This window comes from Heterodontus francisci, chromosome 12 (assembly GCF_036365525.1).
Source record: "Heterodontus francisci isolate sHetFra1 chromosome 12, sHetFra1.hap1, whole genome shotgun sequence".
NCBI classification, from domain to species: Eukaryota; Metazoa; Chordata; class Chondrichthyes; order Heterodontiformes; family Heterodontidae; genus Heterodontus; species Heterodontus francisci.
Window position 1 is genome coordinate 38,143,718 of NC_090382.1, and position 12,872 is coordinate 38,156,589.

General features: G+C 42.2%; 1 protein-coding gene across 4 annotated transcripts in view; it reads left to right on the forward strand.

Annotated features, from left to right (window-relative positions):
* The window catches only part of fam193b (family with sequence similarity 193 member B), a 154,654-nt gene that overhangs the window by 68,414 nt on the left and 73,368 nt on the right, over positions 1–12,872 (forward strand). For 3 of the 4 annotated variants that reach the window (XM_068043346.1, XM_068043348.1, XM_068043349.1), the window contains 5 exons: positions 635–827; positions 1,776–2,006; positions 3,502–4,645; positions 9,481–9,558; positions 9,953–10,034. In XM_068043346.1, the coding sequence (XP_067899447.1) occupies positions 635–827; positions 1,776–2,006; positions 3,502–4,645; positions 9,481–9,558; positions 9,953–10,034 (1,728 nt within the window). The remainder of the gene's footprint in view (positions 1–634; positions 828–1,775; positions 2,007–3,501; positions 4,646–9,480; positions 9,559–9,952; positions 10,035–12,872) is intronic. The other variant, XM_068043347.1, reaches the window with a different exon arrangement.

Sequence of the window (12,872 nt, forward strand, 5' to 3'; positions counted from 1 at the left end):
CATTTACTCACCATTTAAGCTTTTTTTAAATTCAAAGTTAATCCATTAGTGGATCTGGATTTTATCAGTTGAGTTATTTCTGTTGGTTTTCAACACTGATTTTGCATAATTTCCTCCCAGATAATTTAAATCTGCTGCATATTCACTGCCTTAAGGATTATGAATACTTTTTTCTGTTCTTAAGCAACTGAAAGCCTTCTAGTATTATGTATTGTACTGTAATACTGAATTCTATCTTTCAAGTGTGGATGTAGTAATTTTAAAGTGTTTCTGTTGTACCCATTCACTGCCTCTAGGTGGTGCTGTACAGAAGCAAGATTTTAGTGTCAGTCTAATGATTAATGAGAAGTGTTGAGGCCTGAAAAGGTGGGAAAATGTACGAAACAACAAAACTTAATGGAAAGCTGAAAATGTCTGGAAAATGTTTAAAAAGATAGTGAATGTAACAAGAGTAAATGGTGCTTTTTGAATGGCTATGCAATAGTCTTTACAAGGCAGGATAAGCTTTTCCTAGTGCACTGTTTCTGCATTTGTTAGAAATTAAAATCACAGCCCTTAGAGTGTGCTGGAGATGTAAACGCCGCTGCAATTGCAATTTTCTGTATTTTAAAACTTGGTTTGTTGCCCAATCTAGGGACCAGTCATGCAAGAGTCGTCTGTGCACAAATGAAACTGCCTACAGCCCCACACAGATGCACAATGCAGATGAAAGTCTGGAAGAAGATGATAGCTGTTCAGAGCACAGCTCTTGTACATCCCACACTGCCAATCAGAAGGAAGGAAAATACTGTGATTGTTGCTATTGCGAGTTCTTTGGTCATGGACCGGTGAGTGGAACCCATTTAGGAACATGACATAGTTTTGCTGAATTAGGCATAGTGTTCTGTCATAGACTAAAGGAGATTGGCTGCTGAATTTGTTTACAAAAGATTGGATATAGTTCAAAAGCAATTCAGAGTCTGAAGCATTTAGAGGCATCCGGAAGATTTGGAAGACACTATAAATTGCAGATTCTTCCTTTCACTTGGGCCAATAAGTTCAAATTTTAAGGAGGCATCACAAAATTGTATATTTGCAATAGATGTTCTGTGAGATACTCTGGTAAATTTCAATGAAAACATTATTTTGGTAGTTCTGTAAATCTTGTATTTGGCCTAATGTGTTCACCAATTCTATTGGTCAAAACTGCAAATTTTCCACAACACTTCCTTTGAAATATGATTGTAATGATGGTGCAATAAAGGTAGAACTGCTGAAGCACTGTTTAGAAAAGGTTGGGCTGCATCCATGGATACTGTTACAGTTTGCATGGTATAAGAACATAAGAAATAGGAGTAGGAGTAGGCCATTCAGCCCCTCAAGCCTGCCCCGCCATTCAATAAGATCATAGCTGATCTGTCCCAATCCTCAACTTCTCTTTCGGGCCTGCTTTGCCTAACCCTCGACTCTCCGAGATTTCAAAAATCTATCTACCTCCACCTTAAAAATGATTGATTGACATCATCCATGTGTTTGTATAGAAGGGTTGGGGCTGAAGGTGTAAAGCTTATTTACTGGGAGAAGGAAGAGAAGAGGCACGTACAAAATTGTAAATGAAATATAGATGAATCAATAAAGAATGAAAAGCTACAGTATACAATTGAGTTCTGTTTTGTGTGACTAATTTCAAAAACCAAGAACGCATGTTAGAATCCTGAACTTTGCTGCACTTGCAGTACACTGTGACAATTTGTTGACATGTTGGCAAAATAATTACATTTACCATTTTGTTCAAGCCTCCTGCAGCTCCGACAAGTAGAAATTACACTGAAATCCGGGAGAAGCTAAGGACGCGGTTGACGAAACGCAAAGAAGAACTCCCACAGAAATCGAGCAATGGGTCCATCCGGGAACCACCAGTGGATGAAAGGAATGTTGAAGATCTGTTAAACTATATCAACAGCTCAGAACAGAAACCAGTCAACAGTGCCAAAGCAGCCAAAAGAGCACGGCACAAGCAGAAAAAGGTATGCTTTGTGGCCCTGTTTTGCTAGCTATGTGGGAGGAGCTTAAGAAAGGGATGATTGGTTGTTGGTTCAGGGGCAGGGGTGAAAGTTGTTGGGTGGCAAGAAGAATCCAGTTTATGTGTCCATTGGATTGTTTAATTGTGGAGAACACTTGGATGACTTGGCTGTGTTAACTTCATCGCTAGCTTGTACCAGAAGAGCCTGTTATTTGGTATTGGTCGAAGTCTATACCAGCCATCCTCTGCCAGCTGCTTTAAACAGAGACATGCTAAGAAACTATACCTTTGAGTTTTCACCCAACTGCCGTCTGGATTTGTTTCAAGGTAGATGAAGATCAAATAAGATATGCTTCTACTGCATCTGTTACTCAGCCTGATTAGTTGACTGAGTAGGAATTAGGACTTGCTGGTTTGAGGTTTTACTAATACTAATGAACATAGTCTACTCTTGATTTAAAGTGGCTTCATTCAAATTAAAAAAAATACTAAATTGTTCCTACCATTTTAGTATAAAAGATGACAGTTGCCAGGCACAACTGTAAAAGCAATACTGATGGTACTGTATATTAAACTCACTTCTATTATTTCACTCCTGTCTTGAATTTCAGTGAACTAAATTTTTTCATTCCATATAAACCTTGACATCCATAGTTCTCAACCAGACTTGACTGGTTATACCTAGCTACACATAAGGCAGTGGCTTCCTTTGACAGAAGGAAGTTTGATCCCTTGGGATCATTTACATGATAGATATTTTGGCAACAGATTTAAAGTTTTCTCCTAAATTAAAATGTAAAATGTTCAGCTAGTTGAAAACTCTACTGTCTATATACTATAATGTACCAAGTCCTGCTTGATCATCACACTCATCCTCATTAAACTACTTAAGCTCCTGGGCCCCCATGCCTCAAATTTAAAATCTTCATCCTTGTTTGTATATTCCTCCATAGCGTTTTCCACTATATAATCTCTAAACTTTCAAATCTCACCCCTGCCCCTGAACCTCCACTTCTTGTACTCTTCAACCTTTTTGTGTACCACTCCTCTCCCCATGCACTCACATCTTCCCTTCTCCAACCTTTGGCAACTATGCTTTCAGTTGCCTAGGATTCATTCTGTATTTCTCTTCTAAACCTCTCTACCTCGCTTGCCTCCTTTTAAGACCCTCCTTAAAACTCACCTCCTTGACCCAAGCCTTTGATTATCCTTCCTAATCACTCACTGTGTGGTTCAATAAAGATTTTCCTTCCACCTCTCTGAAACGTCTCAGGTTTGTTTTCCTAAGTTAACAGTGCTAATAAGTGCAATTTGTTATTTTAAGTTAGAGCCTCCCATGATTTAAGTAGGTACTGGGGTACAAATGATTACATTTGTATGTAGTGCCTGTAGGAATTCTAGCCTACACCTACAACCAGGAGTTCACATCTAATTGTAATTGTGCAGCCAATACAAGGTGTATGCATAACTATAATGCTCCATTTACTTTTGTGTTTCAGCAGGAAAAAGCCCGTTCAGAGGTTTGTGATCAAAGGCCGGAGAAACCATGCCCATCTACAATCCATATTCAGGATCTGGAGAAAGTTTCTGTGATAAATCAACACATCCAAGAGGGTATAGAAGAGAAAGTCTTGATATTCAACCAGCATGTCCAAGAGGATATAGAGCAGAAAGTTTCAAAGCTCAACCAGCATATTCATGAGGATATAGAAGAAAAATTGAATCAACAAGAGCTATGGCACCAAGTGGAGTTGCAGCGAGTGAGCAGCATCTTAACCAGCAGACTGGAACAGCTTAAAGACCGAATCAGAGATTCCATCAAAGCAAACTTCAGTCTATGTGATCTACCCAAGGATGACTTTCCAGAGCTGACATCTGTGGAGAAGGGCTTACTGATTGACAGCAATGGCATTGTGGACAAAGACGAGACCAGGATAATAGACCATCAGAAACTCAACTTAAACTTGTCCTTAACAACACCAGGGATTGTGCAGAATCATTTGCTGAATGGAAATAAGCATGCAGTCATCACAAATCAAGAGCACAATGGCTCTGATATGCTTGGACTGGAAAACACATTAGGAAATAAATCTAGAGGCAGCTGTTCAGTAACATCAAAGGCTGAAAATATTTCCGCACTCCGACTGGAGGATGCTAATACAGTCATATTGCATAAAACATCAGAGTCGAAAGTGACGCAGCAAATGTCAAGAAATGGGAAACAACCAAGGCAGCCGAAGCAACAGATCTCTGAGGAGACCAAGAGTAAAACTCTGGTTTCGAGAAAAGAGCACGAACACCCTACAGCTCCCAAAATACAGGGTTCTAAACAGCATGTGCCTACTGCCAAGCATAAGACAAACCAGAATCACGATGGCAAGTCAGCAGAGACTTCAAAGACTGCGACTGCCAAAGGCGATGAGCCCAAGCAAGGCAAGTGGAAGGGAGTCCGTGTTCTTGGCGACTCTGAAACTGGTGATGACATGAAATGTAACACTAAAAATTCAAATACTGAGAAGGTGGAAGGCTCTGAAACTAGAGGCGTCAAAGAAGAGCAACAAATGACAACTGACACGTCTCAGTCAAAAGGCAAGAACAAGAAAGGAAAAAAGAAGAAACACGACAAGACCAACAACTCTCTTGGTAAGTTTAATCAGCGGATATTTTGTTATTTTATACGTTTACCCCTCTCCTGTGACTATCTGAGCAAATCGACAATTAGTGAAATTCTAAAGTTGCTAGGCTTGGGATTCGAACCTTTGCTTAGGTGGAAAATGTTTGAAGTGAGAGCATGTTATGGCACCTCCACTTCATCATTTAACTACAGTGCGTAGAAATATGCACGTTGCCAGAAAAAAACTGTTCGGTGCAAGCAGCAAACATTAATAGCTGACTTAAAAGTTATAAAGGGAGCAAAGTAAACACACAAGTATCCATGATATGCATGGAGAGTGTAATAAAAAGGAAACATTTAGGTATTTAAACCTGTAAGAGTAGAGTTTAGAATGGATCATAATGCTTTCAGTAGCTCTGAAGTTATATTATAGCATTGAAATCTTTCCCTGGTATTTTTTCTGTAACGTTTTTATAGCAACGTTAATATGGTGAAATTAAGAAAAGGTGCAACAAAGCCCTGGGTCTCCTATACCTTTACATTTAGAAATACCCCTGCATTAGTTGGCACAAGATTTCAAGTCATTTTTTGGGAATGTTTTTATTAAAGATGATTACGGATTGGGAAAAATGAGCACTTTTGTTACCCTGCCTTTGAGCTTTAAAATGCCTTGTGATGAGTACAGATTGCCCAATGACTGACTGACTGACAGACTGTTTTAACTATACTTTGCCATTTTGCCCTTCTTGTTGGATGTCAGTCAGGTACTTACAAAGACCAAATCACTGACGCTGCAGTTTAATTCTGTAGGTGAGAATTTTATTTAAAAGACTGATGAACATTCACCTCTGAATGTATACCTAATAATCAGAAAGAAAGACAGCCTTGCATTTATATAGCACCTTTCATGACCTCAGGACACCCCAAAGTGCTTTATAGACAATTAAGTATTTTGAACTGAAGTCAGTGTTGTAATGTAGGAAATGTGGCAGCTAATTTTCACAGCAATCTCCCACAAGCAGCTCTGCGATAATGACCAGATAATCTGTTTTTGTGATGTTGTTTTAGGGATAAATATTGACGAGGACACCAGGGATAACTCCCCTGCTGCTCTTCAAAATAGTGCTTTGAGATAGTTTACTTCCACTTCAGACAGCAAACAGAGCCTCAATTCAACATCTAATCCAAAAGACGTTGGGGATAAATTCAAAAGTTAGGAATAAATCTTCTACCTGCAACATCTTTCCAAAAGAAAATAAGTTTAACAAATTTCTGGAAGATGCTGCCTGATCTGCTGAGAGTCATAGAGTCATTTAGAGTCATTTTATTTATGGCATATGTCATTTGGCCCATCCAGGGACAATGTTAAATTAGCTAGAGTATGCAAGACAGTCAAATGAGAGTTATAGATACTGAGAATATTCTCAATTAAGAAGGTTTCTGCTAATTTGATCAATCACTTGCTCGCCTCCATCTTTGATTCCCTTGTTCCTAGCAAAACATTTGCTGTCCCTCATCCTTGGGCTTACACCTGGTATGCCTCTATCTTCATCCCTTCAAATGTAAGGGATGTAGACATCAGCATATTTGGCACACAGCTGGAATACATAAGTGGTGTTGTGCCTCACTCTCTGCCTAAACCATCCGTTAGTCCAGCATCATCTTGGAAAGCAAAATAACGCCCAGCTTTTACTACTGTACCGTTAAAACTCTTGTCTCTTCTCACTCAGCCTTGCCTCCAATGAGAAGCTTACGAAGATTGACACCACAGTTTAGCTGTCTCTGCTGCATCCCAACTGTCTTCCCCTTGGCTTCTAAGACAACCTTTCCCTCCTGCCCTAGCCCTGAGCCCACATCTCTCTCCACTTTCTCTGCCAGATGCCCTCTTATCCTCTTCAAGCAAATCTCAGCCATGAGCGATATCTTCTGCTCCCTTAACGCTATTCCCACTAAACAGCTGATCACACAACTTCATGGCCCCACGTTGGCTGGCATTGTAAATAGCTAGCTGGCATTGTAAGTAGTTCACATTCCTTAGGTACTGTCTCCCTCCCTTTCAATATGTCCATCACTTCCTCCTCAAAGAAAACTCATCCTCTGCTCCTCTGTACTTGAAACTATTGACCCATCTCCAATAATGGTTTCACCTCCAGAGTCTTTGACTAAGTTGTTGCTTTCCACATCTGTGTCCATCTTTCCTGCAACTCCAAATTTGAAACTCTCTTCAGCTTTCTGTTCCTGCCACACAGCACTGAAACGGTCTTAACCAGTCAAAATTATATACGCTGTGACTGTGACCGTGGTGCATTATCCTTCTTTAATCTTTAACATGGTTGGTCACACCATCTTCTTTCAACCCCACTCCTACATTGTCCAGTTTGGCTCCACTCTTGCCATCCAGTCAGAGCCAGCACATCTCCAGGAATGCCTTCTCTTTTTGTCCTTACATCTGGAATCCACCAAGGATGTATCCTTGGCCCCTCCACTTCCTTATCTGCATGCTTCCCCTTGGCAACATTATAGGACAAAGGATAAGCTTCCATGTGTCCTGATACACCCAGCTGTACCTTGTAGCCACTTATTGCATCCCCTCCACTGTGTCTGTGCTGTCAGGTCACCTATCTGACATCCAGTTTTGCATGATCTGCCAGTTCCTCCAGGTAAATAATAGGAAAAGCAAGGTCATCCTCTTAGACTGCTGCCATAAACTATCTTCCTCTCCACCTTCCTCTCATTCTTTCAGAATCTCCTTTAAAGCCCACCCCATCAGGCTTTTCATCAAATCATCAAATGGTTGAAGGAGGCCATTCCAGCTCTTCAAGAGCAATTCAGCTAGTCCCTTTCTCCATGGCTGTGCAGATTTTTTCTCTTCAGGGGCTTATCTAATTCCATTTTGAAAGCCCTGATTGTACCTGCCTCCAACGCACCCTCAGGTAGTACATTCCAGAACCTATATGCTCGCTGCGTTTAAAAACAGAAGTTTTTTCTCATGTCGCTGTTGGTACTTCTGCCAGTCACCTTAAATTGGTGTCCTCTGGTCTCGATCCTTTCACCAATGGGGACAGTTTTTCTCTATCTACTCTGTCTAGACCTGTCCTGATTTTGAACAGTTCTATCAAATCTCCTCTCAAACTTCTCGAAAGCAAACAACCCCAGCATCTCCTATCTGTCCATGTATCTGAAATCCCTCACCCCTGGAACTATTCTCGCAAATCTATTTTGCATCTTCTTTAAAGCCTTCACATCCTTCCTAAAGTTGGAATTGGACACACTCCTCCAGTTGAGGCCAAGCCAGAGTTCAATAAAGGTCCATTATAACTTCCTTGCTTTTGTACTCACTGCTTCTATTTATAAAGCCCAATATCCCGTATGTCTTTTTAACCACTTTCTCAATCTGCCCTGCCACCTTCAGCGATTTGTGCACATATAACCCCAGGTCTCTCTGTTCCTGCAGTCCCTTTAGAATTGTGCCCTTTATTTTATATTGCCTGTCATCGTTCTTCCGACCAAAATGTATCACTTCCCACTTCATTGCATTAAATCTTATCTGCCATGTGTTTGCCCATTCCACCAGCCTATGTCCTCTTGAAGTCCATCACTATCCTCCACACAGTTCACAATACTTCCAGGTTTTGTCATGTGCAAATTTTGAAATTGTGCCCTGTGCACCCAGGTCTAGGTCATTGATGTATATCAAGAAGAGCAGTGGTCTTGAGTACCCACCTAAAATCATAAATGCAAGTTGTTGCATTCCATTTTATGAAAACATTTGGACTTATTACTTACATGCTGGACTAATGGGAGCGCCCTCTGCTGGATTTGACTCATCATTTGGGGGAGAAAGTGCATATACTTCAGGAATTTTATGGTTAAATCGTAATGAATATTTCTTCAACCTAAATATAGCCATTCTGTTTTTTGCCAATGCTTTGGTGATGAGATATACAAGATGGGAGTTTGTAAATGCAATATAATGGAGGCTAGGAGAACCTTAAGCTCTCAATCTCACCATACTGAAGCTATAGAATCTACAGTCAGGGGCAGGCCATTTAGGACTGAGATAAGGAGGAATTTCTTTACTCGGAGGGTGGTAAATCTTTGGAATTCTCTGCCCCAGAAGGTTGTGGAGGCTCCGTCGTTGAGTATTTTCAAGACTAAGATTGATAGATGTCTACATTTTAAAAACATCAAGGGTTATGGGGATAGTGCAGGAAAACGGTCTTGAAGTAGATGATCAGCCATGATCTCATTGAATGGTGGAGTGGGCTCAAAGGGCTGAATGGCCTACTCCTGCTCCTATTTCTTTTCTTGTTGTGTTGTCATGGCTTCTAAAACTTCATTGCTGCACTCTGCACAAAGGGCTGTGAATAAGCAGTAGAATGCAGTGTAACAGAATTTTTTAAAAATATGAACAGCTGCAGTATCTGATCACTTTAATGAGTAATGATGTATGTTTATGACTAAGAATATTGAGACTTGAACACAGTTGGCTGAGATTCACACCTCAGTCCTGTTGTACAATGGGAATTGATGCTTGAATGATCTTTTCCTTTATACTCTGAAACAGTGCGGTTAAGTGTCATGTTCATGTATGACGTGATTTTAACAGTTTGGGGTATTTACCTACAGGCAGAGAATAAAGTTGGAGAACTGGTTATGCTAATTGCAAGTTCTTGCCTCCCAGTAACACTGTATACCTTAAATTTGTGGAGGCAAGGGGCCACCTCAAGCCTGTCTTTAAAGGTGACAGATGCAGGGAAATAACCAAAGTAGCATGTTAACAAAAGTACATGTCATGATTTCATGAAGTGAATTACAATGGTATTTCCTGTGAATAATTTTTGTATTCTAATCATATCCCTAGTACTGAGAACTGATGAACATGCAGAAGGGCAGGACAATGTGCTGGCATCCTCTGGTACTCCAAGACCGAAACATAGCGGTAAGGGGACACCAATAAAATGAATTTTTGACTGTCTTCAGCTTTTCCTTTTTGTGTACATTTTTTTCCTGAAGCCCAACCTCCCCAGCACCTCAATGACTTAGCTGTTGCCCATTTCCACAGCTACTGAATAAGTAGGCCACACACTGATGGTATCACAGCTATGTAAAATAAGTCTGTTTGTTGAGCACTGGTTGGTTTTGCGTTCTCTATCCTTAGTTCACCACCAGTGTCAGGATTTTAATAAATTCTTGAATTCTGGTAATTTTAACTGGTGCATGTTATACCAGTCATATTAAAATTTAAATGTGCTAATAAAGCTTTATTATGGAGCTTATTCAACATTTAAGCTGTGCTTTCTTACTGAGCATCTTGTATTCTTTCTGTCTCATAGATGATGTATTTCTTCCTAAAGACATTGATCTTGACAGCGTGGAGATGGATGAGACAGACCGTGAGGTGGAACATTTTAAGAGGTAAGAGAGGGCAAACTGATTAGCATAAGAATTTCAGAGATTAGGCACTGGGACAGAACTTGATTTTTGTTCTACATGTGAGAAAGGAAAAATCTGTTGTTGCTTTCCTTGTTCCCACCAGGAACTTCAAATTAATCTGACTTTTCTTTATAAGTTGGTATCTTGTCGCATTGTTCACAAATAAAAAATGAAATGTTAGCTCTGTAATTGCGTTTCCACTTTCCCACTCTCACATCTTTCTGTATGTTTGTTTTTTTTCTCTCATGCTCCCTGTCTCTTGCTTTGTTGATTTGGCTTGAACACTTGGTAATGCTGTCTCGCTCTCTATCTAGCTCTCACTTGTGCTTTCTCATGATTTTCCTCTTTGTATCTATTTCTTTCTGTCTTTCACCTCTTTCTCTTTGGGGCGGCACAGTGGCGCAGTGGTTAGCACCGCAGCCTCACAGCTTCAGTGACCCGGGTTCAATTCTGGGTACTGCCTGTGTGGAGTTTGCAAGTTCTCCCTGTGTCTGCGTGGCTTTTCTCCGGGTGCTCCGGTTTCCTCCCACAAGCCAAAAGACTTGCAGGTTGGTAGGTAAATTGGCCATTATAAATTGCCACTAGTATAGGTAGGTGGTAGGGAAATATAGGGACAGGTGGGGATTGAGGTAGGAATATGGGATTAGTGTAAAATGGGTGGTTGATGGTTGGCACAGACTCGGTGGGCGAAGGGCCTGTTTCAGTGCTGTATCTCTAAGCTCTCTCCTCTTGCCTTCTCTCCTCTTTCCCTCTCTCTCACTCTCCCTGCTCTTTTCTGTCTCACTCACACTGCTCCCGCCCCTCTCTGCTTCTCCCGCTCAGCGCTCTCTCAGTTCGCACATGCAGGGACCTAGTCTGGGCCTGAACAACTACGAACATACGAATTAGGAGCAGAAGTTGGTTCCTCAGTCCCTCGAGCCTGTTCTGCAGTCAGCTACCCTCAGTGAGCTTGTATACCATTGTTTAAAACTGTAAGAACCCTAACTTGCCTCTTAATCTCGAACGCAAATTTCAGTTAATTGCTAAATGTATACAAACAAAAACTAGACTTTAGAGAGATTAACCCTTAAAATCCACTCACTTACTAAACCCCCTTCTTCACACTCAGTGCAGACTGGGGGCAATGTTGCCTGTAAGCTGCATGGGTGCAAGGCCACGCACAATCAACGTTCCCTTTAAAGATGAATGCATGCGAGGGCCATTTAAAGGGGCCGCGCACTGTGATGGGAGATTAAAGGGAGCATTGGGAGTGACTGATTTGCTGCTGTAAGAAGTCTGGATGGGAAGTAGCTTCTGCTGTACTCCTCGATCATCTTCTCCATGCTGGTCCTGCTAGCTGCAAAATGGAATTTCTGGTCTTGCGATGGTTTGGGAATTGCTGCCCACAACATGGAATCTGCTCCTTGAGTGCAGCAGCAGCTTTCAGGACAGCAGCCAGGCACAACGAGAGAATATCATCTTGAAGGAGAGTACATCTGATGGGTGGTATTGGACATGTTAGAATACTTTTTAAATTGTGCTGTGGGTTGGAAGGGGGTGGGGAGGAAATTCTGTGAACGAAATGGGGTTTGGAATACACTGCTGCTCTACCGCAGGCGTGATGAGAGAAGGAAATGCCCTTGCGAAGGGGAGAGTAACTGTTCAGTTAGTTTCTGGGAAGTGATGGTTCGGTTAGGAATTTGCATACTTTCACGATCATTGCAATATGAAATCAAGAAATATTCTGGTTAATGTGGAAAAATCAACATTTTCCAGGGATCATGCCTGCCTACAATCCAGAGGTGGAGAGATGATCATTCTGTGGGAGGACAGAAACAAAAACCCTGTTAGTGATCTGCATCCTTTTTTTGCTTTGCTGTTGGGGACCATTCTAATGCACTGCATTCTTCTTTACAGACATGCAGCGCTACTACTGAGCTGTCAACCATTTCCGTTTGTACCTCTCATTTTCTCCCTCCTTATGCTTGCCACTGTCCCTTGCGTCCGACCTTAATCTGATGCTCAGTGACTCTGCGTCTGTCTCTTGCAAGTGACACTCTCTCTTTCTTTCTTGTTCTCATGCTTTTCTCTGATTTCTCATTTGTTCATCTTCGCACTCTCTTCCCCCTTATGCTATCTCTGTTTGAAGCATGATCTCTCTATCTCTCGGGATCGCTCTCTCTCTCTCTCTCTCGGGATCGCTCTCCTCTCTCCTCTCTCTCTCCTCGGGGTCGCTCTCTCCTCTCTCTCTCTCGGGGTCGCTCATCTCTCTCTCTCTCTCTCTCGGGGTCGCTCGCTCTCTCTCTCTCTCTCTCTCAGGGTCGCTCGCTCTCTCTCTCGGGTCGCTCTCTCTCCCTCTCTCTCTCTCTCTCTCTCTCTCTCGGGGTCGCTCTCTCTCTCGGGTCGCTCTCTCCCTCTCTCTCTCGGGGTCGCTCTCTCTCTCTCTCTCTCTCTCTCTTGGGGTCGCTCTCTCTCGCTCTCTTGGGGTCGCTCTCTCTCTCTCTCTCGGGTCGCTCTCTATCTCCTCTCTCTCTCTCTCTCGGGGTCTCTCTCTCTCGTCTCTCTCTCTCTCTCGGGGTCTCTCTCTCTCTCTCTCTCTCTCTCGGGGTCGCTCTCTCTCTCTCTCTCGGGGTCCTCTATCTCTCTCTCTCTCGGGGTCGCTCTCTCTCTCTCTCTCTCTCGGGTCGCTCTCTCTCTCTCTCTCTCGGGGTCGCTCTCTCTCTCTCTCTCTCGGGTCTGCTCTCTCTCTATCTCCTCGGGGTTCTCTCTCTCTCTCGGGGTCGCTCTCCTCTCTCTCTCTCTCGGGGTCGCTCTCTCTCTCTCCTCGGGGTCGCTCTCTCA